The sequence below is a fragment of the Aquila chrysaetos genome, chromosome 10, assembly GCF_900496995.4.
Source record: "Aquila chrysaetos chrysaetos chromosome 10, bAquChr1.4, whole genome shotgun sequence".
Classification (NCBI taxonomy): Eukaryota; Metazoa; Chordata; class Aves; order Accipitriformes; family Accipitridae; genus Aquila; species Aquila chrysaetos.
In genome coordinates this window covers 25,385,884-25,412,985 of record NC_044013.1, presented here as the reverse complement: position 1 = coordinate 25,412,985, position 27,102 = coordinate 25,385,884, and the positions used below count along the sequence as shown (strand labels likewise).

The following is a 27,102-nucleotide window of genomic DNA, read 5'->3' as shown; positions in this document are numbered from 1 at the left end:
AAACCACCAAGTGAATTGTACCTGGCAGTTCAACAGAGTATCAGTAAAACATGTCCTTCAACCTACACCATGCCACAGCGTGTATGTGTCACCCATGATACCGCTTTGAAGGCCTGATGCTTATCTTTGAGCCGCACAGCAAACTTCCTTCGGGCAGGAGTCCAGTCATCTGGGGCACAGTCACAGACCACTACCATTTCAAACCTGATAGGAAAGTGTTCAGTGCCTTGCCTGGGCAAGCCAGCAGGACTTGGCAGAAAGACTCCAAATGATTTCCACCAGATCAAGGTGAGGTTTGTGCAGAAACACTTGGTCCACAGTGGACGTAGTGTGTTAATAACAAAGGTCTGATCCTGAGCCCACTGTTGTCAATTTAACAGCACGCTCGACCCTCGCAAATATGTTCTCTCTGCTGTTACATGATTGATGTTCAGACCTTGACACAGCTCTCGGAGAATGACCAAGCCGGGCAAAGACTAGATGAGGGACAGCACAAACCCACAGAAGATACCAGATCATGCCCACAGGGCTCACAGTCCAAAAGCAGGTCCAGCCTGCGGGAAGCAAGGGCAATAGTCAAACAACTGGGAGGGTTCAAACCTCAGCCAGTCTGGAGCACATATCACAAAATACTCTTCACTCTATAATACAGGATTTAACAACATGCAGAGTCACAGCTTGGAAACGTTATGTATTTATTCTCAGCACTAAAAAAGAAAAAAGATTTTGCTGGTTAGCTTGAGCAAGAATGGAAACAAGGGCCACAGTTTCCAAGTTAATATGCTCTCTTTTCCTGCAACACAGTCCTATGGCATTGCTGATTTCTAAAGCTAAACATGCCATACAGGGGGGTAATTTCTTTTGTATTCTGGGAAATAACATCTCCTGCAACATTAAAGAGCTTGCAGCTTAACTTTGCTGCCACTCAGGGGTTGCGGTGTCATCTTTGAGACTGTAGTTTCCAGACAATTTTAGCTTGCAGAGGCATTTATGTTGAGATACAGACATTTAAATCAAAGGCTGCACCCCCAAATTAGTGATAAATTATGTTTGAACTACTTACTATAAAAATCGCCCTTAATTTGACCTGCCTTAATTTGTCAAATTGAAAAAATAACTGTGTTTAGTGTAACAAAATCCTCTCCAGCTACACAGGACGGCCTGAAGAAGGATGAAGAATGGACAATGCCAGTGAACTGCTACCTTTGACTCTAGTCTTCCTCTAGTCCTTGATCAAATTGTGACCTTTGACACTAAAATGTACAACTGCAATTTGAAAGAAGCTCTAATTTCCTCCTAGCCATCACCCCTTCACATTTTCTCTTGGGGAAGAGGAAGCCAGAATAAGTGCAAAATTCACCCAGAATTGCCTCCCTGTCAGTCAAGGAGAGCTGTACGTTGACCTTTCAAGAGACGGGTAGTCATCCTGCCAGGAGAGCAGTGACAGGTAACAGTTGGCTTGCTCAGGTCAGAAAGGCCAAAGCGCCATCAACGTCGTTGTGTAAACCCTTGGGGAAGGGAATATTCCTCCCCCTCTTTTGCAGCAGCCTCCCAAGTCGCTCTCATGGAGGGTACTTCCAATCAGCCGCTGTAAGTTGCCACTTGGTTCGTTAGCCCCCAGAGTGAGGCGGGCAGCTGGCCAATGCACCTCACTGAGCAAGTGCACCGGCCTCTGTGTGCAGTGGTTTGATATTTATTTTGCAATGCCCTTTGAGAGGCAGATGACACTCCTTGAACTTCAGCAGGGTTTTTACTGTTAATACCACCACATATCCACCCTGAGCCAGCCTGTTGGGCTGCAGCTGGCTAGTGAGCTGGCAGTCTTGCTGGCCCAGCAGTGGGTGCCAAGGCAAGGGAAAAGGCCAAGTCCAAAGCTCATCTCCTCTGGTGCCTGCCTTCCATGAGCCTAGACAAACATCAAGGCTCCCTCAGGTCTCAGATCACTCCAGGTCTAAATGTACAACCTGGGAGAGAAAGAGGAGCTTGCTGGGTGATGGTCTGTGGGAACAAGGAGGAGTGAGATCTTTACCATTGCAAACACCCTCCCCTGATGGACTGCAGCTGGGGAGAGGACATGTGCTGTAACACAAACACACAATTTTCTAAACACAGACCCTCACCAGCCTTAAATCATGTCCATTGGCTCCACAAGCCACTCTCAGCAATAGTTCTCATTTAAACCAGGAGCCACAGGTTCTGCAAAACAGCTGAGTGACCCATGAGGTCCTCTTAAAAGAGATGTCCAGATCTGATCAGGCAATGCAGAATTTCCTGCAGAAACGCCTGGTTGAAGTTCTCTAGTCTGTGTTGCACAGGAGATCAGACCACACCATCACAGTGATATTTCTGGCTTTAAACTCAATGAAATGGACATCTCTATACAGATACAACCCACTTTAAGAGACCCATAATCTTAGCTGAGTGAGAAAACAAAAATGAAATGAGCTCTTTTCTTATTTAAAATACAAGTCTAATTTTCCCACTCCTGGCAATGCCTGTAACTTCCCCCTCCCCATGTATTTGTTTAAGACACCTCTTTCTGTTTAGAAGTATGTGATTCTGATTCCTTTGCTCTCTGCCCATGGAAACAGTTTTTGGCTAGTTTCTAGACTACCTCCCAAGGAGGGCTCCAAGTGCTTCTCCTGTGCTCTCACAAGTGCTCTGGTACGGATGAGGAGGCAGCTCTGAAAGCGTACAGGTGGCAGGATCTGTCCCTAAGCTTCAACGCTTGGGAGGGAAGGAAGAATGACTTGAATGCAAAGTGTGGGCAATCCCAAATGAGCACAGGCAAGATGAACACTCTAAGCTCTTGTTAGCCAGCCCAGCAGTGTCCTTTCTAATGGTATTAAAGCCCATCAAAATGTCCTGCAATAGCTTCTAGGTGTCAGATCATGGACAGAGAAACTGTGGTGTAAAAGAGCCTCCAACGGTCCTTTCTTTACTCTCCAAACACTACTTCAGAGAGTTCAAAAGGTGCTGAGAGGCAGCTGTGCTGCAGCAGAGTAAGGTCATCTTACCCATCAGGTACTTCCACTCGGTGTTCAGGTCTGCTTGGTTGGCCAGGCAGCCCTTCACAACGTTCAGGCAGTAGTTGTTGCATGGCTTCACACTGGACATGCCTCGGCAGTGCGGGCAGTACATCAGCTTCATGATGGCGCGAGTGCACTCATGGCTGAGAGATACCTGAGGGAGACAGATCAGAGTCAGACACACAGGCTGGTCGGGGGGGCATGTGGGTGAACTACCCCCTTCCCTGGGGTGAAAGAGCTTGGTGTGATCTGAAAGGCAGCATGGTCCTGGGAAAGCCGCTTCCCCTCTCACTGCCTCTCCTTCCCCCCCGCTTCCTCAGGCGTCACTCCTGTCGGAGGGACAGGACCTCTGAGGCAGCTGCTAGTTCCTCGGGTTGTGTTTGAACCCAGGGTTCTGGGAAAAACCCATGTGTGAGCACCATCCCCCTTCCAGCCTGGTCTGATGGCCACACAGACAGCCTGGGCTGTCCAGTGGCTGTAGCTGTGACCCTGACACATGGTGCACATGTGCCCCTGGAGCCTCTGCAATCAGTGCCACAACTGTGCCCTTTCTGCAGGAAGGGTTTGTTGTCACTGTCTGGCAGACGCAGGTGTCCCACCACAAACTGCATCTCCGGCTTCCTGGGGGGATGCACCGTGGGGCCCTGGACATGGAAAGTTCTCAGCTGGCATCTTTGGAAAGGAGAATGGTGTTGGGGGAAGACTTGAACAATTCCAAAAATATGGGCAATTGAGAGCACTCGACACTGGGAAGTGATTGCTCTCTGAAAGCACTTCAGGAGCCGCAGGGAGCCAGTGAAGTGGGCCAACACACCCCGTGCCAGAGGCTTGCAGGCACTGCACGTGCAGCTGATGCTTTGCAGAGGTGACGCTGGAGGTGGCTTTGCCACCTTTAATTAAACCACTCTGGTCCCATAAGCCCAGAGCCAGTGCAGGTGCAGAGCCCAGAAAGCACGGCAGCAGCCTCTGCAGCATGTCAAAGTCCCCTAGACCGTCAGCCATGAGACAGTGTCCCCCTCTGACTGCCATGGGCAAAGAGCTGTCAGTGTAAGCTGAGGGATGAATAACAACCTAGCAGACCCTGCAGAGATGCTGGCAGAGCTCAGTGCTCCCCCGTCTTATTGCTAAAGTGTTTTCTCCTTTGTGGTCTTTTTCCATCTTTGCTCAGATCCATTTGCAATTCCCTTGTCATTCTTTTAAAACCATTTACAAAAATAAACATAACTGACTGCATGCAAGTCTCCCTTGGTACCAGGTACTCGGCACTCACAAGGAGCCCAAAGTGGGAAAAGTGATCGAAGGGGCAAATTTTGACATGGAAAAATCCCTGAGCCTCGAGCTGCAGCTGCAATGCTGAGAACTGCCCCAACCTCTTTACTACTTGTGAAAAATACTTAGAACATGGCCTTTTAAGTTTCTTCTGGGGGACTCCAGTAAGATTCAGTTCTGAGGTACCCTTAGGAGAGCATGAACATGCTGAGCCCACTATCAGAGGTTAAGAGAGAAAATCTCTAAGCTTCCCCCCTCCTGAAACTGCCTGCACGGTAGCATCTCACTTCCAGTCAGCCTTGCAAAACAGATGTTGGATGGTGCTGGGGCTTCATCAGGCAGGAATGCATTAAAATAACCTCACAAGAACCTTCTTCAGGACCAGAACAAAAATCTCTAGGTCTCAGAGAAAGAACCCAAATGGAGACCGCTCCCCTGCCTCGGCAGCCAGAACAAGCCCTGAGATGCCTGCGGATAAACGCCGTGCTCCACTGCTGCCGGAGGTGCTGAGCCTTGCAGGAAACACCACGCACGCCAAGGCTTCGCTCTGCTTCCTTGGCGAGCTTTCTGCCTCCTTTCTGGGACAACTCCTGCAGACAGAAACCGGCGCCCGGCTGCCGTGCAGCTCTGCTGCCAGGAGATGGAGGCTTTGTCCCGCCACACTGCCTGGGTACCACTCACTTCATCCCCAGGAGAAGCCAACGAAGGCACAGCTGTCTCCAGCCTCAGTGATGTGAGGGGGGATGCGACAAAGCAGAGGGACAGGGAAACAAAAGAATAGTTTCTTTTTCATCTCAGGTTTTAAATAACCATGACTGAATAGTGACTGAAAAGACAACAGGTAAGAGCATGTTGAACACTAACACAGGCTGTAGCTGAAGACCTTCCGAAACCTGATTTACACAGAAATCAGGAGATGTAGCTAGGAAGGGAGCTGTGACCTCTCCTTCCCCAGACAGAGCATTTGCGCACATGAATTATATGGTGACGCTCCAACCAGAGCATGTAATCTGCACAGGCAATTGGGTCCTGAACACAACTTTGTCTCCGTGTTTTACTGGCATGCCCCATCACCGCTCGTCCCGGCTTATCCAGCTGTGGCCATGGAGCACTGTAACCTCACACAGCACAAATTGGGCTGCAACATCCCGGGAGCTGCGGCACAAATGAGTCACATAGCTGTGCCCTGAAGTGTGGGACTTTCCACAGTACTGATGAGAACCAGGGAGCAGCCGGATGGTTTGCCTGCACCCACATACATCTGTGGTTGCACTGCGCAGCCTTTTGGAGTGGAGGGAGCCGAAGCGCTTTGGCTGGAAAGTGGGATTGCAGCAGCGCCTGCGCAGGAAATGCCCCTGGGGCGGTGTGGGCCAGCCATCCAGTGGCAGAGAGGACAGCTACCAGCAGCTAGAAAACAAAGCTATTTGGTACCCTGCCAGAGCCCGTGGGGGACACGGAGAGAGGCAAGTGACAGATCTTGGCTCAGAAAAGCATCTCCAACACGCTTAGCTTTAAGGTACGGTGTAAACCCAGCAACTATACTGGAGCTACCCAGGCGACCACAGCAAGCCCATATTTAAATGAAGCTTGTGACAGGTCCAGTGGGCATTTCACAAGTATTTCTGCTCGCAGAATTTATCCTGGTCTCTGCATTTATTTTTGTGTGTGTCTTTTTCCAACAAAACACAAAGGGCCTTCACACCCTGAGCACAGCATTCCCTTGACTACTGGAGAGTAGTCGTGCAGGGCCATCCGTGCCCTGCCACCACACAGAGCTGCAGAAGAGGAGCAGCAGCGGGTGCCCACCTACTCCATCTGGCCTCTGGCACGACTGGCAAGCACGGGCAGCTGCCAAGGCTCCCCGTGATGCAGACAGCTGCCTGCCGTCCTGCAACCCACCTCCCTCTGACCTCTCCATGGCTGTCAGCCAGCCAAAACCGCCTGTCCCCAGTTACACTGCCTGCATCCACACCGGTGCCCACAGAGCAGCCGCCTCCTGCCCGTGCAGCTCTTGTGGGCTGCTGCCACCTGCTTTGGGTCAGTGGCTGCAGGCAGAGCAGCAGGTGAACAACGGTGCCTGAGGCTCAGGCTCAGCTCCTGAGGGTCTGGGGGGGAAAAAAAGCTGGTTTTGCACCTCAGCAAGGATCATTTCTGGATGTCAGAGAGAAGCTGTGTGTGTACTGCCAGCCTGTCACTCTTGCAAGGTGGCTTTGTGTCCCGGAGGACAGTGGAGTGCCACACTGCCCCAGGTGCAGGGGGCCTGCAGCGTGCAGGCGAGGTGGCACCCCTCACCCCTGCTCCCCTGCCCCAGAGCCTCTCCTCTGAAGATGAGCAGGTGACACATTCACCACCAGCTGTTGCTCTGCTGAACCTGGCAGGTGCCAAGTGTTCAACTTAATCTCTTGGCAGAAAGGATAAGTATTAATTTTTGCAGGTGGAAGAGGCCCGGCTCCACTCCCTTTCCCCAAAGAACAACCCAAACCTCTCCTGTTGGCAGCAGCACTCCTTTTTCACAGGCGGGCTGCAGAGGCGAACTGACAACAGAGGGATGAGAGAGCAGGACGAGGAACTTCAGAGCGTATTTTCTGCATGTTTTGCTTGGCCAGACCTCAGTTCCTCATTGTTCCACCCAGCCGATGGACTTCTGCTCCACACAGAGCAGAGGAGAGCAAGGGCTTGGGGCTCCCAAAGCCCCTCCCGGCCCTGATCCTGCACCATCCCTTTGGGGGACTTCAAACATCTCTTAGTCCTTGTGGATTAGTTTGCTGAAGAAAACTTCCAGGGTTTTTTCAGGTATGCTGTATCCACACAGGGGAATCCCAGCCCCAGTTAGGAGGGGCTGAGATTCCCTCCCCGTATGCATACAGCAACACAACCAGGAGAGTGCTGCAGCTCTCCTGCCTGCTCACCTCTCGGGCACAGCCAGCTCCAGCAGTGGCACTGGGGAGAAGAGCTCCTCAGGCTGGAGCTGTGAGACCATGTGCCCCCCATGGCAGCTTGTTCCAGATAAACACCCGCACAGTAGAGAGTGAAGCAGTTTCTCCAGGCTGGCAAAGTCAAGACTGACCTCCACCTGCACATCGAGATATCCTCACTTCATTGTCCTTCTGCTTTCACCCTTTAGCCTTTAAAAGGACCTGAAACATTCTGACCTACCCCCCTGCCCAACAGCTAATGGATGCCAGCTAAGACCTGATGGAGAGCCCCTCCGGCTTCCTAGTGCAGATTTGCAGTAACTGATAGATCAATAAGCAACGTCCTCTATTTATCACAGGTGGCCTGAAAGCAGGAACACATGAACTCCTGCAGATGGAGTGAAAGCTAACATAATATCTTCATCTTTAAATGATCTGGCACAGCATGAAGACAGTACATGACAATAACTGATTTCTCTAAGTACCATCAACCTGGCCCAGCCTGTGGCTGGTTCTCCTTTAAGGACATAGGGTTCTCCTTTAACTTTAGTGGCACCTATAGTCTTTTCTTAGCTCAGTGACCTAGCGACTGCATTTAGATGTCAAGAGAACATGCACAATACATCGAAGAAGCCATTTCCCAGGGATCTGAAAAAAAAATTATTACTGAGAGATACGGCTTGGAGCCAGGGCACTCCTCATTCAGTTGTCAGAGGTATAAATAAATACACAAAACAAAGCTAAGCCCAGCTTAAAAATACATTGTTCCTACGTCATTGCTCAGTTAAAATCTACATACTCTATTCTGATCCCAGTGACATCAGTGGGTACAGTCCCTTAAAGTGTAAGCCCAGTGATGAAGTGATAAGGAAAAAATATTATCTTCTAAGATATACCCTAAATAGGGGAGAAATCAGTATTGAGCAATAACTCATTTTAATTAAAACTACTTTACAGCTGGGGATACAGTAGTTGATTCGAGTAGCAATGAGGTAATGCAACGGGAACAGGTGGCTGCCTCATAAAAAGCCCCATTCCACCACAAGCGCTGACATTTCAAGGAGGTTGTCATCAGGTATTATCCTGTGACTGTCGCTTGTAGCATGAGCCGAGCTCTGCGCTTTTCCATGGCTACTTTCCAAAGCCTGATGTGCCCATGCTTTGTTGATGGAGCCACCCGACCAGATGTGAATTGCTGGAGGCAAGCGCTTTGCCAGAGCAAAAGATCTTTGCAGACTCCTTTGTATCATGTCTCAGATGGAGCTGGAGCTTGCTCGCAGGTTTGCAGAGCTCACGGCACAGCCGCCCAACGTGACTGCTGAGCTGGGGCTCACTGTGCAACTACTCAGCACCGGCGTTTGCACAGCAGCCAGCAGAGAATGGGCACGTGTGGAGATAATATGACAGAAAATTGAGAACACATAATTCTCAGCATTTGGTGTGGCATTGATTTCCCTAATTTTTCTTCCTCCTGAGCAACGTTTAAATCAATTACAGTAAAATTAATGACTTTCGCAAGCAATGTGCTGAGAAGATGGGCTGGGGGATTAGTCGCTAACTGGGTTCCTTGCCACCCCCCAGCCAATTTAGAAAACATTCAGTGTGAAAGGCTTCTAACAAAAAACAAAGCTCCTGCCATGTATTTTATTAATATGCTTTCCAAGCAGAGAATCACAGAAACACAGGAGGCTCAGGAGTAACAACCAGTCACCTACTCTGTCTCCCTGCACTGAGACACATTTGAGGAGAGCTAAGTTATCCTTCATATCACCTAAAACATAATTTCAGAACAGTTATAAACTTTCTGAAGTGAAGATACAGGGAGACAAAACTACTTGTAGAAATGGAAAGCACTCAGCTCAAACAGGCAAGACACCCCTGCACAGACACTTGAGGGACTGAAGACACTTGAGTGCAGACAGTTCTTGGGATGGCCAGGGCTTTAGTCTCTGTAGGACACACAGCAGAAGGGCAGTGCTCTGGTCAAAATGGGCTAGATTTTTCCAGAACATAGGAAAAAGCCTTCTTGTCCTTCCTCTGTGCCTTTAAAGAACAAATCAAGCTTGTGATTTGCATGTTCAACCCAAGTTACCCATCTTTGCACAGATACACATGCTCACAGATAACCAAAGCATGTTTTATAGCCATGGGACACTTCCCTCTCAGACCGACCATTATCTGTTCTTTCTTCCACTAAAGCACCTACTTAGGTTATATGTTGATTTTCCAAACAACACCTACTGATTTGTAGACCTCTTTTCAGCACAAGCACAAGGTGCAAGTCACAAGAGATGCAAAAGAGGGGTGCAATTCCTCCTGGCCTGACCCCGGACCTCTCTGAATCTACAATAGTGGGAGGTTTTTTACCCTTCTGAACTGGGACCTCATTTGACAGGTCACACAGAAGAAAAGAGAGGTGCAAAGAAGAGACATGTTTTCTGCCGTTACCCTAATGCCTACTGCTTGGAAATTATTCAAGAGCCTCCGAAACACCCTGAGCAATATCAGGGCACAGAAAGGACTACGGAAGTGATGATATGAGTCTTATATGTTACTGGGTTTTCACAAATGCTCTGTCTCTCTTAGCTACAAGCTGCTACACCCTCCTCACTCCAACAAGCATTTCTTTATCCAAGCCAACTATTTCCTGAAAAGCTGGCTGGAAAGACCAAAGAACGAATTGTGGGATGCAGAGAGGAAGGCCCTGAGGAAGAGTGACCAAGAGGCACTAGTGCTGGGGCAAGCTCCGTACATCATGTCCAGGAGTTACAGGGTCTTTTTGATCCTCCACGCAATGATCCTCTCTCCCCCTACCAGCTTCCTGAGTGTTGGAGAAAGGTTGAGCTTTAGGAAGCTACAGGCATCTGGAAAATCGTTTTAACAGTGGCAGTATCAAGCTGCTACCGCAGCAGCATGGCATGCAGTTTGGCTGTGCTGCTGGCTCTCGGGCACAGCACGTCTGGCTCCGGCTGGCTGTGAGGGGTGAGCCCAGCTCTGCTCCTCCTGCAGCTGGCGGCAAGGCTCCTCCTGTGCTCATCAGGAGGTGGCCAGCTCCTTTGGCACCCAGAACCTGCAGCCAAGCTGCAGATGCTGCTTTTGAAGTGCTGGCTTCAAACAAGGAAAAGAAAAAAAAAAAAAAAAAAGAACCCCCCAACCCCTAATCCTTCCTCCTTTTGAGGCCTGGCTTAAAAGCAAATGAGAACCTGCAGCCTAGCTGCAATGTGATGGGACTCCTTGGCCTTCAGGGGCCTTTAAGTACATCTGAAAGGCATTTAACACCAATAAAATAAGCTGAGCTGTTGCTGTTATCCCCCCGCCCCTTGCACATTCACCCCCAGGCTGCTGTGGGCCATCTGTGCCTTGCTTCCCAAGGGAAGCAGGGTTAGGTAGAGAGGAGAGATTTGGGGATGGAGAAAGAGGCCTGGGTGAAAAATACAAGCTGCTGGAAGTGCTGTCAACCCCCTTGGCTTGTCATGGGGACACGGGCAGGTTGGCTGATGGAGGGAGAAGGCTGAGCTAGTCCCTAACACTGTTGGTGGAGGTGGTGTTCTGTGGGCTCTGTCCCCTCTAAAAATTTTGTCCAAGGGAGTCTGAGGGTGGCGTGCAGGGAGCTCCCTGTGGTGTTGGTGTTCACCGAGCTGGACCACGTCCCTGCTGCATGGCTGCTCTCCTGGTCTCTTCCTGGCTCTAGCCTCCGAGGAGCAGTGCAGACCCAAGGTGGGCACGGGGACCTGTAGCACTTGGCTGTGGTTTTGGTGTGATGGGGGGATGGTTGGGGTGAACCCAAAATACCTCCAGACACATCAGATATATGTCAAAATGTGCCTTTACTAACTCTCAGGTATATTTTTCGAGGTAGAAGGACCTACTGCCTGAATGGCCATCCTAACCTCCAGAAGCCCCAGCTAAACCCAGTGACATCAGGCAACTTAGGTTTCCAAACCAACAGATGCTTTAAAGCCAGCAGATAGCAGGCAGCTTTCTAGAGGCAGGCAGGCACGTGTGCTGGGCAGCTAGAGGCAGAAAGCATCTATAGCTGGAGACCTCTACAGGTTTGGGGGCTGAACAGAGCTATGCAGGTGGCTGCAGCTGAGGCATTCATAGCACCCTCGCTTACCTTCTCGTGCATGTTTTAAAGACAGGTGATAGAAGTAAGGGAAGTTCTTTCCACCAGCTGTGAAAAAACCATTCTGGGGTAGTGTTTAAGAGAAAACAGGTCAGTTCTTGAATTCACAGGTCAGGCTGTGTGCACTGGGAAATGCAGGTGGGTGTTCAGACCCACTCCAATTACCCCAAATCCCTCAGCTGGAACTGTACAGTTGGAATAAAGTTGTCAGTATGAAGAACAGCAGCTACAAAAAAAGCCCAAGCAGGGGAGCGGATCCTTCCGGGCCGGTGGTGAGGAGTGCTGCGGAGCTGCCTGTGGGACAATTGACAGCCCAGGAACTGGCTCAGAAAGCCAGCCTTGCTGTCCCTTTTATAACAAGACCAGCACCAGGAGGACAGGTTTGTGTTTCACCAGGGAGCTGGCCGGCTCTGTGATCGGGGCTATCTGCAACGTGGCAATTTCATGTTGGGAAACATTTCATTTTTACAGTCTCCCCACGGAAGGACTCTCAAATACTATGACCAAAAAAAGCAGGGCTGTGCTGTTCTTTGCATCTGCACGTGTGCAAGCCAGAAATCAGGGCCACGGCTGCTCTGTGCACCGGGCCAGCAGCGCCCAATTTCCCCGGTCAAAGGAGCGGGAGCTGCAGGTGCTCCCAGCCCTCCGCCGGCACAGGGGAGGTGGCGCGGGGAGCAGACCCCGCTCTCTCTGCCACATGGTCAGCAGCTGCCTTGTGCATGTTTATGCCAGCCCTGATGTAATTAGCACCTTGATGTGTGTTAAATGAACCAAGCTTTCCAATCTTTCAGAATAAAATTCTAAAAGAAACAGCTGCAGGGCTGACAGAAATATGATTCTTTCAAAGTCTAATGAATTGTATAATCACTTCAGTCATTATTTTGCATCTTCCTTCCACAAATGCTCAGCCACGAGTCCTTGGAGCACAGTGAGTTTTAAGCCTCACCAAGCCCATCATTCAAGATACATCAAGCATGTTTCCAAACCCCTGTCAGGGATCAGAAAGTGAGCGGGGCGCAGGCGCGGCGTGCTGGGTGGTGGCTGTGCAGGGGTCTGGTGGCAGGGGTAGGGCACAGGTGACCCCGCAATTCAGTGACCCTCTTGCTTTCACCTCCCTATGTTCAGCCCAGCACAGGGCGAGCGACACACAGGATGGAGGCTGATGCCAAATCCACTCCCTTTGCGCTCCAGCAAACCAGAGCTGCTGTTAAGCCTGAGGCCAGACACACTGCCTGGGTCCATCCCCACCAGCCCAGCAGCTAAATGGCCATTCTGCAGACTCAGGAAAAAACCATAAAAAACCCAAAGGCTAGGGTAATCCAGCCAAACTGGGGCAGCGAAACAGGGAGCAGTTGGCCCTGTCTCCCTCTGCAGCCAGCGGTGAGGACACTTCCAGAGGGCAGTGATGATGGCTCCAGAAGGCAGTACAGCCTGTGAGGGACACCAGACCTGAGGGCAGGACTCACAGCTAACTGGGAGGATCTGCGCCGTCAGATTCCTGTCTAGTGCCTAACTGCCTTCGGATATTAAAATGAGGAAGATTCATGTGGATAGACAGGCTGCTGTCATGCTCCTCTCCCTCCGGAGGAAAATACTGCAAGCCACCACCTGCCTATTCAACACACTCCCTGCTCTGTTCAACTGATGCAGTTATTTCCAGCTGGTACAATTTTCAATCCTTTGAAACCTAGATTCAATTGACTTTTAACTACCAGGTAAATATGGGAGACATATATCTACTTGCCTGCATTATTTCTATTATATTCAGAACACCTATGGGTTTTTACCCCTGAAGGGTTGTGATTTAAACATAATAATGGATAGAAATACTGGAAAGTAATATGTGAAATACATAAGGATGTGTTCAAGACTGCATGCTCCCCATCCAGCTCAATTTGAACCCATCCAAACAAATTCCAACGTTATTGCAAAACTCTCTCCCGAGCTTTACATGCAGCGGTGCTGGAAAAGAGCAGTGGGCTGCGAGGGGTGCGTGTGGGGCTGCAGGAGCTGCTGTACCAAGTTGTTTAAAGCAGGAAGGCAGCTGATGGCACATTGGTGACTCGGGGAGCACAGCCAACTTGGGGAAAGGGATATAAAGCTTCTGTGTTTGCAGGGGGAATCATGCTGACTGGGACTTAGATCTAAAATGTTTTAAGCCAGGCAATCCCACATACAAACTGCCCAGGGGCAGCTTGCCAAGAAAACATGAGACACTTCAGCAGAGGTGACACTGACCTCGGCAAGGAAGGACACGTCCCGGCCCTCCGCACCTGTGGGCCCCGTGGTGCCCAGCAGTGGGGCAGGTCTTGGCAGTTGTGCCAGATGCTGCGCATGGGCAAGAGGGAGCGAGCGCAGGAACGGCTGCAGGAACTAGTCCCTGAAGGTGCAAGAGCTTCTTTCGGCCTGTAGTCTAAGATGGTGTTCACAGGCAGGGGTGTCTGAAGTACCACAGGCTTCTCAATTCCTGGCATTTAAGTCCTCCTCCTCCTGAGTACAGCCAGACCTGCAAAGGGTGCTTGTGGCATTTTCCACCCTATGAATTAATGCTGGGTCTGCAGCAGCACAAACTTTTAGCAAAGGCACCGACTAGTTACTTTTCAGAAAGCCCCATCTGTGGTTTGCAATGACAGTAGGGGAAAAAAAGAAAAAAAACCAGCAAGCTCCAGCAGTTGCTGTTTGTACCTGGCTGTGGCGAGCTGCATCCTGCCTCCATCCCTACCAGTGACGCCAGCACCCTTGGGACATACTGTTCGTGTCCCACACAGAGATCCCGCAGGACTCCGTCTCACATTACTTCCCCTCATTTTTTTAAAGGGGAGGCCAGCCCTGAGGCTGAACTCCTGGATGAATGGTATCTTCCTAAGCATAGCTGTCTATAGGTACAGGTAGTTGCCGTCTGAAGGTGGGAGGCTTATTAAATCCCATGCAAGCAAACAGATGATGTCCCTGAAGGAAAATGCTACCTCCTTTGGTGGGAGCAGGTCCCAGATGAGAGCTGCTCCCAGACGGAGACATAATTTACTGTGGCACCTTATGGCTCCTTGGGGCAAAGCTAGTGTCTGCACAATGGCATCCTGCCATTGAGTCATCATCGTAACACAAGAATGCACACCTCTGCCATGCAAAAACTGAACAGCTCCAAAGCGAGCAGTCGGATAACAGCCAGTGAAAAGGAAATAAACGTGGTGACATGAGGATATTGCCACTCGCCAGTGCCCTGGAACAACATTCTCATAACATCTATTTACAAACACTTATACTGTCTTTTCAGGATCAAGGGGAGGCCAATTTAGATAAATGCTTAATTTTATTACAAAAGTGAAATCCTTTAAATGAAATAAAATGTTATTTATGGTTGTACATACTTGCTGTTGATGCTCGGAATAAAGATAAGCCACTGAAAGGATGGAGACGTGTCACTGAGCACATGGGACAGGAGTTCACTGCACTCAAGCTGTTTTAGCACAGTGGCTTCATAAGTGTATGAGAAAGATTATATTCTTCATTTTATTCAGTCAGATCAATTTTATACCTCCTTGTCCTGGCTTTGGCTGGGATAGAGTTAATTTTCTTTCTAGTAGCTGGTATAGTGCTATATTTTGGATCTGGTATGAGAATAATGTGGATAACATACTGATGTTTTCAGTTGTTGCTAAGTAGTGTTTAGACTAAGTCAAGGATTTTTCAGCTTCTTATGCCCAGCCAGCAAGAAGGCTGGAGGGGCACAAGAAGTTGGGAGGGGACACAGCCAGGACAGCTGACCCAAACTGGCCAAAGGGGTATTCCATACCATGTGATGTCATGCCCAGTATATAAACTGAGGGGAGCTGGCCCGGGGGTGGTGGTGTGGATCGCTGCTTGGGAACTAACTGGGCATCAGTCAGTGAGTGGTGAGCAGTTGCATTGTGCATCACTTGTTTTGTATATTTCAATTCTTTTATTATTATTATTGTCATTTTATTATTATTATCATTATTTTCTTCCTTTCTGTCCTATTAAACAGTCTTTATCTCAACCCGTGAGTTTTACTTTTTTTTCTGATTCTCTCCCCCGTCCCACTGGGTGGGGGGGAGCGAGCAACTGGCTACGTGGTGCTTAATTGCCGGCTGGGGTTAAACCACGACACTACTTCACCCAAAAAGCAACTAGAAGCTGACAGACAGAACTCAACTATGTCCTTCCAGGCTATGGAAAAAAGTGGGGTATGAGAAATGGCCACAATCTTAAAGGACATGAGGACCAGGAATGACCATACTGTCTTTGTTATATTATTGACTTGTTGGAAATGTAAAGCATGTTTAGATAAACATTATTTTCCATATGTGTCCAGCACATTCAATTAACATTTATAAAAATTCTATTTTTGGGCCTTTTTAATTGGAATTCAGTTCCCATCCAAATGCAGCTTGACCCACCACGTGTTTAAAAACTACTCATATGGTAAATAGGAAAGCTGCCATTTACCTTATACTAACATAAAAGTTTAAAAAATAAGGCTGAAATGTATTGTGAGACACAGCATTGCTTCAATAAAAATGTAGTGATAGACGACCTTCATCAGTGAAATGAAATACAGGATTTAGTGAAAAAGCCTATAATTAGTAAAGAAATCAATCATATTTAATTTCAAACTCAAATGAGAATCAGCCTTAAGAACATCTACTGAGAAAAGGAAACGCAAAGAACTATTCAAATTTATTATTTGAGTAAGTGTTTCTTGCTTATGTAGCTGGTGTTGCTTCATATCAATCCCCACTACCATGGGGAAACTTAGAATTCAGGAGCAAGAAGCAACTAAGATCCAGCAAAGGAAAGATTGTCCCAGCTGATGAGGAAAATTCATTTTAAAACACCTCCTCTCCCTGCCTTTGGAAATGGAACATTATCTATTTACTTTTTCTGTGCTTTCATCTGAGATTCCCAGGTTGTCAGGCCTCCGAGGGGAATTTGAGGACTCTGGACATTTTTTGACATGCATGGGGCAGCTCTCCTCCCTGCCCGTTGGTGCAGCATGGGCATGGTGCTGAGATGCACGAGGCCAGCAAGGACCCGTGCATGATTTCACTGTCCTGTCTGGGTGCCCTGGTGCGGACAGGATCACCTCTGCTACCTGACCCCACAGCACTTTATGCAATAGTCCTGACCTAAGACGTAGATGCCTAAGCAGTATTGTAATGTGAGTAATAGATAACAAAACCAGCCAAGATATTCCTGTTTATCATGCTGCACCTCTCTGAGATTTTTTCCTTTTGTTTTATAAGGGGTTATCTCTCAGCCCTTGCCATTTTTACCATCATAGTTTTGCTCGCCCCCTCCCCGTATTTCAATTCACCTACACCACGTATTTCACAGAAGCACATTCTCGCTCTTGTTGCCGAAGCCGGCAATTGCTCACACCAAGTGTGGATCTCTGAGCAGCAGCTGGCAGGCAGCAAGTCTCCCAGCGCAAGGCCTTCACCTGTTCACATGAAGCTCATTGTTGCAGCAAACACTATCTTTGGGCAGGTGCCAATCTCGCAACCAAAGAAAAGGATCCTAAACAAAACTGGGATATTTCTTTTCTCTTGCCCTGGCATGCAGCATGAGGTGTGCATCTCTGGGGGAGCCCCTTCTCTGTGTGCCCTTCACTAAGGCTTTTGTGGCTGCTGCCATTTTGGTAGCTGCTACTTCAGGCAGACGATGAAAAATGCACTTGGCATTGTGCAACTTAAATGAAAACTTGCAATTTGTTCTGAAAGAGTAGGTACAGAAACATACAACCTGCATGTGAACACAGAGATGCTGCCCCAACACCCCCACCCACGCGTGGCACATCGGTAGCCCCTAACCCTGTACTGGGGCAGGGCACCGACTGCACATCCATCCCCAGGCCTGCCGCTCCACCTGGGCTGCGAGGAGCCACACCAGCCACGCGTGTGCCCCAGGCCACCTCCCACAGCCGCCGTGCAGATGGCAGCGCTTCCGCCGCTGTCAGCGTGGGGCCAGGTTGGTGGCAGGAACCGCAGCATTAAAAGCTTTAGATCTTGGTGTCAGAGCCTGCAGTCTGTCAGGGTGACTTTGCCTTACAAGCTAGGACGGCAGTAAAGATGAAAAATGGTTTTGCCATTTTCTCCCCGGCTGCCCTCAAATTATTTATCGCCAGTAGGATATGCAGAACGCCTGCTCCTGGCACACCGCTCCTGTTCCTAGACCTGCGCGCCCACCAGACACCAGCCAAGGGCTGCCCGAAGCGATGGCTTCCTATGAGATCGGGCAGCTGGAAGCTGGGGAAGAAAGGCCCCCTGGGCACAGCGGAACGGCAGCAGGGATTAAAGAAATCTCACAAAGTCCCCACCTGTAGCTCAGTCAGGGCAGGCTCTTCCCCATTTTAAGACAGCCAGAAAATCTGGCAAACAGCACCAGTCTTTCTCTAGAATGCCCAGTAATGCAGACTCGGCACAAGGACCTGAAACAGCGATAGGATACAGGTGACAAACACTGAACTGGAAGTGTCTGAGAAGCCAAAACCAGGAGGGTTTTAATAGAAATCAGTAGCTTTTCTGGGATTTGAAAATAAATAAAACCAAAGTAATCTAATTTTTCAGAAGCCCAAAGCTAGGTAATTTATTTCTAAGTGTCCATTTAAACAGGCTTTCTTAGACTTCCTGACCAAAACACTCACTTGCTGCTCTGTACAAAATTTCAGCTCAAAGAGTTACTTTTAAAGACAGCTGCTGCCAGCTGACAGAAAAAGTCAAATCCCAGTCTCTGATCTTAATAAAAGTCTTATATACTTTCTCCTAATGTCATAAGTATAAAGCAACATGAAAAACAACTATAATGAAAGCACCAGTTGCAGACCGAGTTCAGCACTTCGCATCCAATTGGCACTAGTGTAAATGCACATCAGGTAAAGGAAAGTATGTAAACCAGGCCTTTTATTTTAGACACAGCTGAGGGCATCCGTAAAATGGATTTCCCACCTCAGCATTCTCACCCCCTCTTACCTAAAGCACTAAACCCATTCCTGAAGACAGGGGAAATGGGCCAGTTTTGGCCTTCGTTACAAAATCCGCTGTCAGGGAGGCTTTGCTGAGGTTTCCCGACTCAGATCACGCAGATTGTGCTACAACAGCAACATGCCGGGTTAACTGCAACCCCAAGGAGGGCTCTTGTAAGAGAGAGGAATGGTTGGGACCCTCCTGGAAGACCCTCCATGCTGGAGGAACAGGTTGGGGGAAGGCAGAGGGAAGAGGAGGATCTGTGACTGGTCGTGTATCCCACATTCCGTTTGATAAGCGATGCCAAGAGGAGGAGAATTCAGAAACTGTGGACCAGAATCAAAATCCAGTGGGTCAGAAGCCTACATGAAGGTGGGGGAAAAATATGCTGAATGTCGTTATTCCATTCTGCTGATATGATGACTGCAGTTGCCCTGCCAGCCTGCTTTACCCACCAAACTCGGCTACAGCCAGAATCACGCACATCGAGCTGGAAATCTCTGCCATTCAGAGGATTTATGAAAAATATTTTACTTTGGTTCCCCCTGAAATTACATCATTCTCCTCTTTTATCTGTCTTAAGTGTCAGGAGAGTGTCATGTTAATGAGATGTACAAAGGCTTTTGGGTAGCTGAACAGTTTTATAGTCCCACATTGATAAATTAAAGCATTTGTCACTGTTACCACATTAATGTTTCTTCCTGAGATCAAAGTCTGGATTTGCTGCATCGAATAGTACCGTCCTCTGCTATGCATTACCACGCATTACCTTGTGAAGAAATTAATTGCAATTCTATATTTTTACATTCACAGTTTAATCACACCCCGATTCTCACACTTGCTGATTGCCATCTCCACATGCAGTATGCAAGTCATTTTTTTAGTATGGATTTTCTCCTCACTACCTGTGTGAAAAGCCCGAATATCTTGTTTCAGGACAATCACCTTCTTCTGGCTCTGAAAGGCTGCTTCTGCAGTAAAGAATACAGACAATTTCCTTCCTCCTGAAACCCTGGATAATTTACATTTATATAGCACCTTTCATCCCTGAAGATCCCAATGCACTCTAAAAACTCACCCTCTCTGTACACAGAAGCTGTACAAATATACATGGCTACATAAACAGACACAGCAATCCCATCACCAACCGCTGAAACGCATCTCTCTGCACGTATTCCCAGCACACTCGTGGCAAGTCAGCTCTGCACACCCTACGTCATATCGCCATCAAGGAGGAAAATAAGGCAGCGTGATTTAGAGGCATGCCATTTCCCGGTCGAGGAAGTGCAGGGAATCGAGGCAAGCAACAGAATGGCTTTACAGCCTGGGTGACTGACATCTCCTTGGCACTCTGCTGCATAGGTTAAAATGAGGTAAAGACTGATTTGCGGTGAATTATACCTCACTTCTTCTGCGCTCTCAGTGCCTGTAGAAGTCCAGGCTTGTTGCTCCCTTCCACTGATGGTGACCCTCAAGCAGTTTGTTTTATAAAAGTGAAAAATACCTGCTTGCTTTGTAATGAAAACATAAGGGGAATTAACGCCCCCCTCTCCCCAACAGCAGTAGTTGACTGGCTCCTGCCAATATGTGGATAGAGGAGAAGGAAGAACCCCAACATACCTGAGACACCTTTTTGACCACATCGCTGCCCACAAGAAAGCCCTGTGCGTAGGAGCGTGCCGCGATGAAGGCTCGGGTTGCCTTCACCTTCAGGTCCCTGGGAACTTCCCCGAAGGGTTTGTGCTGCTCCGCATGTTTCACCATGCAGTCCAGGTACTCATCTGTGATATGGTACTGGGGATTCATCAGCTTGAAGAGCCGCTCCAGCAAGCGTGTCCAGAACTCATTGAGGGCCTCTTCCAAGTTGATGTTGGAGCCCCGGTAATAGCGACGTAGCTCGCTGTACAAGTCCTTGAAGACCTTCATGTTTTGAGTGTACAATTCTCCGTACATGCTTGGAAAAGCATCATAAAGGGCCTTTTCTGACTTGTTCAACAAATCCTGGAAATAACCTGAAGAAAGAAGAAAAAGGAGACGGTGATGCATCAGTTGGACAAGCAGGAAGCCAATGGGCTGTGCTGTTTGGCAGCACAACCAAATGCCCTGAGAAAAGAGAAGGGCCCAAACAGAGCTTTTCCTCCAACAAACCTTACCCATACTCTCAACCCTGGCCTTAGCTGAGAAGATTGAAGGAGGAACCCCCCAGTGCCAGTGCCAGAGAACCATGGTCTGGGCCTCTCTGCCTTTTCTGGTGGCCTCACCTAGAACCAAAATCGAGGCTCTTCTCTGAGCGTGTTAAGGTACCATAGTGTTGGTCATAGGTTTTCTTTTCAGAACGCATCAACTGGCATTGCTTACATATACCGTAACTCGCCACAGTTGTCAGTCAACACCTTATGAGACACTCAACCCTGAATCAAGAACCAGCTGCTTCTGACACAGAAGTTGACACTTGTTAAACATCACTAGAAAACATAAACACACAAGGCTGCTTGGATGCTGCTCAGGCAATGGAGGCCTATCCTGTAATGACTGCTGTTGGAGTCAGACTAGTGTATCAATATTAGCGTCCATACCAGAATGAAGCAAGATAAAGATTTAACCTAGAAGATAACCTGAAGTCTTCCATTTCATCACATGAAAGGTTGTTATTCCTCCAGCATTGCCTACTCTTACCATCAGGCAAAAGTGATGGCTCTTCTGGAGAAGACGGCAACTTCAATTTTAAAACAGAACTGCATGCCCCCACCATTTTCCTTTTTTCTTGGAAGGCTGCCATTCCTGGCTGAGGCACTGATAATTTAGGGAGGCCAGCAGGACTCCAGTACAACATACGTGTCTGAAGCACAAAGCACAGCAGTGTCTAAGACAAGGTCCCTGCAGGCACAAGCTCTTCTTTGGGGCAGCACATTTACTTGAAGAGGATGTGGCTTTACTCTGACTAGCTGTCGGACCTACTGACCCAAAACCACCATGATCCAATGCGCAGTTTGAAGCTGCCTTTGGAGAGATCACTGCAACTTGTCCGAGTCACCTTTCTTTCCTGCCTCACTGCTTATTTTCCAATGCGTTATTTCCAAAGCCCTGGTGAGATGGAGCAGGGCTACACCAGCGATGGTGCCACCCCTTCACAGAGATGCCCCCATCAAGCCTAGTCAAAGCAGCCGGCCTGGCTCTGAGGCACAGCCCGTAAAGTGTGTGCCGGAGTCCCAAGCTGTGACAGGAACAGGCACGTCTTATTATGTTTTTAAAGACAGGGCTGTACTCAAGTGTTTTGAACTGAGGCCAACATTATCATGTTTGAGGTTCTCTTCCCATTTGCTCATTTGGATTTGCATCCTGCTTTTGTTTAGGTATAAACAACTAAATGGTTTTACACCCTTGGTTCAGTGGTCATAGAAGTGACAGAAATGCGACTCTCTTGCTACATACAGCAGGGTAAAGATGACAGATTCAGCTCCTCCCTTACCAACATCTTTATGTACTTCCACCCTCTTGACTGACAGCTACCTTCAGGCTCTCTGAGACTGCACAGTGGGGAACTCATAGCAGGACCAGCATGATTCAATTTATTGATTTACATAAGCAACTTTTATCATCATTTAAGTCAGTGAGAGGAAAAATGATTTAAATAATCATTTTCATTTCAATTACATATGTACTTTTTAGGGCCTTTTTGAAGCAAGCCTGATTATACTATTCTTTAAATCTAAATTACTATTTTTTTTTTTTTGGTGATGTATGATAAGCTCTAGTTGGAGGGAAACCGTTATTCAATTAAAATCAAACAGCATGTATTTAGGTATATAAATTAACTTCACTGTGCTAGGCATATAAGAACAGAAAGAAAAACTTCTGAAAAATGCATATTGCATGTACAAAGCTTTATTAAACAAAGTATTTTTTGAGGGAACAACAATGACTACAATTAAAGTGCTCTGAAATTTTAGAACTAGTAAAGCTCATTTCCATGTGTCTTGTTTATATTCACAGACTGGAAAGGCCATTCAAGCCTTCCTGCATTACCAATCTCTCATTGGCTTTTCAGATTTGAACAAAGCTAAAACTCAACAAGCAGATTGAGCAAGTGAAAACACTATCTGCACCTGCACCACAGGCTGCTAATACTGAAACTTCATGTATTTTAACAAACCGATACCAAGCATTAATAGCCTGGCTTCCTCCAGCCACAATCATGTACTGCTTAATAGTTTAAAATTTGATTTAATTGCTTGTAAAAGATCATAAGCAAACTAGGTCTTAGCAGAAGTTTGGTTTAATCACTTATGCATGTCCTGGTTTCAGAAAATGAAAACATGTTATCTAAAATGTTGAATAAAAACTGTGGTTTTCAAGTGTGCTTTTGGAAGAAATGTATTCTTACTCAGCCTGACCTGGGTGGCAGTTTGTATCTCCAAACATTTGTACTGGGATCCCTCCGACTCTCAAATGACTGATCTGCATGTGTTTCTCCATCTTTCCTATTAAAACTGGATTTCTTCCTACAGACACCAGTAGGTGTAAGTGTGCTGCTAGCGGGCTGTCAGGGCACCCAAACCACCTATAAAATTACCTTGTAATGGGGGGTTCCTAATACGAAAAAAGTAAAAAACTGATCCCATCAACAAGTACTTTGCTAAAGCACCTCAGTTTAATAAGAAGGGATGCCTGCAGCACGTGCTGTCCTAACACAGCTTATCAAATCCTCTCCTGTGGAATCTCAAGATAAAGGGCGATTTGACCCCTGCCCTCTCCCTGGGTCCCAACTCCTACTCCCCTGCCCCAGCTGCCAGAGAAGAGCTCTCTCCCAAGGTAGGACAAGCTTTCTGCAAAGCCCGGGGCCTCTCATCCCAGCCCAAGGGAATCCTTTGGGTCTGTATTTCCCCCCACTCAAACAGTTCAGCCATCGCTAGTCCCAAAGTCAGCAGCACATGGCAATTTTCCTACTGACAAAATTATCACTGTGAACTGCAGGGTGCTAACACAGGTGAGAGCTTTCCTTTTACCAAAAGGCCTCATCTACACTGAATAATTGTACTATATGTAATTAAAACTTGGCAGTGTTACTGGCACATACATAGCACTCATCCTGGTAACCCTGATTCATTGGCCTCTACGCAGACTGCTCTGCTTCTGCAAAGCGCTCAGGTATCCCCTCTCACAGCCATGGCTCTGTCCCCAGCAGAGCAGTTGTGTGCACCCACTTATAGGAAATTTTGGCTACTCCACCAACGGGTGAGAAGCTGCAAGAGGGTGATTTACTATTTGGGAGCTTCTCATCCAGCACTTCTCTCCGGCCCTAGCGTTGCACGTGAGCCTGGGCTACGAAGATCACAGCGGGGCAAGCCCATGTCAGGGCTGCCGCGGCCCTGAGCTGCCAGCCCACCTGCTCTGGCACTGCTTGCTGTGAGCTGAGTCCGGGCTGATCCTGCTGCAGCGTCACCATTTCTTATTGTATAGTCACTCTCCCCTGCAGCACCTCCTGAAGGGGCTCACTCCTGGGCTCAGAAGCCAAGCAAATAACTGCCAAGCAGACTATTTGTCCTGGCAGGACACTTTTTGGATCTGACTAATCTGAGGTGGCTTCATTTTTCTGTTGCCACAGCCTTCCTACCTGTACAATGAACAGAAATAGCATTCAGCCACAACAGACACAAAATACAAAGTTTCTCTTATGCTGATATCTAAAAGCTTCTTCGTAGCTTAATGTATCACTCCAAGCGCTGCTGGTTACCCATTCACAATTTAATTAAACTGAGCTCAAATTCTCTTTCTTGTATAATCAGTGTTCTTTTCTCTGTGACAAGTGACACTAACTGAATAAATTGCTCAGCAATTCAGGTACGACATGCAGCTTGGCACTCACCATCCAGAGGAAGAAAACACCAACAAACGCAGCCCAATATTTCAGTTCAAGGTAAAATGACTTTCTTTGTATTGCTACAGGAGAAACAAGATGTATATCTTCCTGTCAAAAAATTGGAAACTGCTCTCAAAAAAGTCCAAGCTAATTAAGGGTTGATGAACTGTTACTCCTCACCTAAGTGAGAGAACACCAATTATAGTCAATTCGTTTGTGGCTGGTTCTCAGAAAGTTCTTCCAGATTTCACACACTGAGAAAAAAAAGATATCTACATTATCTAGGGAAAATTAATTAGCAATTAAGTCTAAATGTGTTTGTGATGAATGGCTGACCTGGCAGGGAATTTAAATGCCCATTTTGCAGCATTAGAAGGCACTAAGAAGTGGGGTTTATCAAGAGGGATGTACAGAAGCTTGTGCTAACTGCCCTGGTCCTCGGCAGGATCTCAGCCTGCACCACTTGTACACTTAGCACAAGTATCTCCAATTAACACTGCATCTTCTCCTTAACAGTCCCTGCCTACTAATATTCAACCTTTTAATGTATTTACACAGGCATCATAGATTAAGGATATGCAGGGCCTCAGGGTAAAACAACTTGCTGAACCACAGTCCAGGCATCTGTTCTTCTTGCTTTCAGGTAGAAGCAATTATTTATTCTAGGGGAAGCACCCCATTATCTGTAGCCATGGTGAGTGGGGGACCCTTAGGTAACCCGGGTGGTTGGAAACCTCTAATAATACAGCTGTCCCACCATTTCTATAAGAGGTTAAAAATAACACCCAGTGGGTCCATTTGGATTTATTAACTTGCACTTGGTCCACCACTGCTGGGTCTGCCCTGGCTCCCAAAGGATGATTAGAGTCATTAGCTCAGTCAGGGCACGAGCACATGGAGGCAGCTTCATCCAGGTCACATCCTGGACACTTCCGCAAGGCCCCTGAGCTCTGCTGACACCATGTTCTCCAGGCCAGCAGCAACAGGCTCAACCTATGTCTGCATTCATGCACTGTAGCATGTGGCTTCGTTAGCCCTGGGAACGGCAGAGATGGAGCGAAGGGGCTCCTGAGGAGCTAGCACTGGAGCTATAAAGCCCTTCTGACTCCAGGAGTCACCACTGCGCTCCCATCCCTTGGAGCAGGTACACAAACAGCTGAGGTGGCTCTGCAGAGGGCCAGCTTCCCTCTGAAATGATGCATTTGTTTCCACTCTGAGACACAAGAAAGCAGTTATGTATTTTCTGGACCAATGCTGAAAAACTGTGGATGTTCTCAGCTTCTGCCAGCCTCAGAAATTTTACAATGAAGGTGTACTAGCTAGAGATAGCTTCCTGCAAGTCACCTGCTAAATCCATGACTCGGTTTTCCCTCTTTCAAAAAGTTTTCTCAAAGAGCCATTGAACAGGTGAGTCCTTCCTCATTGCTGCTGGCTAAGGGCTTCACAACACTGCAAAGCCCAGAAGGTGATTTTCTAATGCCAGTAATTCAGACAAATCAAACTCAATTTTCCCTGGGTCAATGAAAGGCACAGCTCCTCAGTCAAGGCTGTTCCTACATGAAACATCACCTTTCACACTCACTCCAAAAGTATTCAAAAGAAAAAAAAAATGAAATGGGAGTCTGGTTTTTTTATTACTATTACTGCCTCTCACTTCCAGGCTCAGAAACAAGACAACCGGCTTTGCTCAAATGAGATTTGCCTTTTGGCAGAGGCCAGGTCTGAAAAACTTCTGCCTCAAATACAAAAATGCCAGAAAGTTATGAGCAAAGAAATGAAAGGTTTTTACAACTGAGACAATTCTGCAACCTTGGCTGCTGCTTCTCTTGCTGTTGTAGTAACAAAAACTTACTTCCCAAGAATTAAATTTTCAACCGGAATCTATAACCTTTGCATTCAAGGGAGATTGTAAATCCCCACCCATTCCCCTGCTTCACAGCTTCCCAGTGTTCGCAGCTCATATTTTCACAGTTTCCACATTTTCACAACTCTGGATTCAAATTAGAAAGCTGTGAACAGCAAGGCAGGGACCGGCAGTTCCTCTCTGAAGATGGAAAGTTTTGAGTTCCCCCTTCCTCACCTCCCCCCCAGCACCAAGTACTTTATCCAAGCTCTTTGATACCATTTGATCACTCAACATCTGGAACACACTGGGGTTTCTTCAACTAATGTAATGATGGAATGGATGTAGGAGGGAATTAAGAGGTCACCAAAGGAAGAACATCCAAATGTTCTTTGGGCATGCAGTAGACCAGGGTTTCTTCAAAACCCATCAAATTTTAGAGGCATACTAGAAAAAATATGAGAATTGGAGAAAGGTGACTGTATTACTTTCAGTCTGAATATTATTAAAGCCTTAAGCAGAAAACTGCAGTACAAAAAGCCTTAACTGGAAAGAATAGTACCAGATCAGAGGAGATGAGGGAGGAAAACACATTGCTCAGATGATGCCATTAATTCCAAAATCATATTTTAAGAAGAAATCTGTTCCTAAAGGCAGGTTTAGCATTGGATGATTGGATCTGGTGAGACTCTGGGCAACCACCTCTACCTACATCTGGAAGTCAGTCATAAGAGGAGGAGAACAGCATCAGGGTGCAGGGCTCCAGGAGGAAGGAAGCCCATGGCAGGTTATACCTCCAACCCTTCACTTTCCCTTGGAGCAGCAGAAGCAGCACCCATGGCTCTGCCCTGTCTCCACCTTCCAGCTCCAAGCTCTCCCCTACTTCTTCCTTTCTTAATACAAGAGCAGACTGCTCCACCCCAGGATGGCAAAATTCAATTTCGCTTATGCTTCCAAAAAGCCTTGAGTAGTCCCTGCAGGAACTCCTAATGACTTATGCTGCAACCATGTAGTGTGGCAGTGCCCCACAGCTACAAAAGTGTTGTTCTTGTGCAAATGCTACAAAAGTTTTTCAGC

General features: G+C 47.7%; 1 protein-coding gene across 3 annotated transcripts in view; it reads right to left on the bottom strand.

Moving 5' to 3' along the window:
• Positions 1-27,102, bottom strand: part of GPC1 (glypican 1) — a 220,782-nt gene that overhangs the window by 11,955 nt on the left and 181,725 nt on the right. For all 3 annotated transcript variants that reach the window (XR_003925549.2, XM_030029161.2, XM_030029162.2), the window contains exons 3-4: positions 19,943-20,334; positions 3,018-3,183 (exon numbers count right to left, since the gene is read on the bottom strand). Coding sequence is in view for 2 of the 3 variants with exons in the window: in XM_030029161.2 (XP_029885021.1) it covers positions 3,018-3,183; positions 19,943-20,334 (558 nt within the window). In the remaining variant the exon portion in view is untranslated. The remainder of the gene's footprint in view (positions 1-3,017; positions 3,184-19,942; positions 20,335-27,102) is intronic.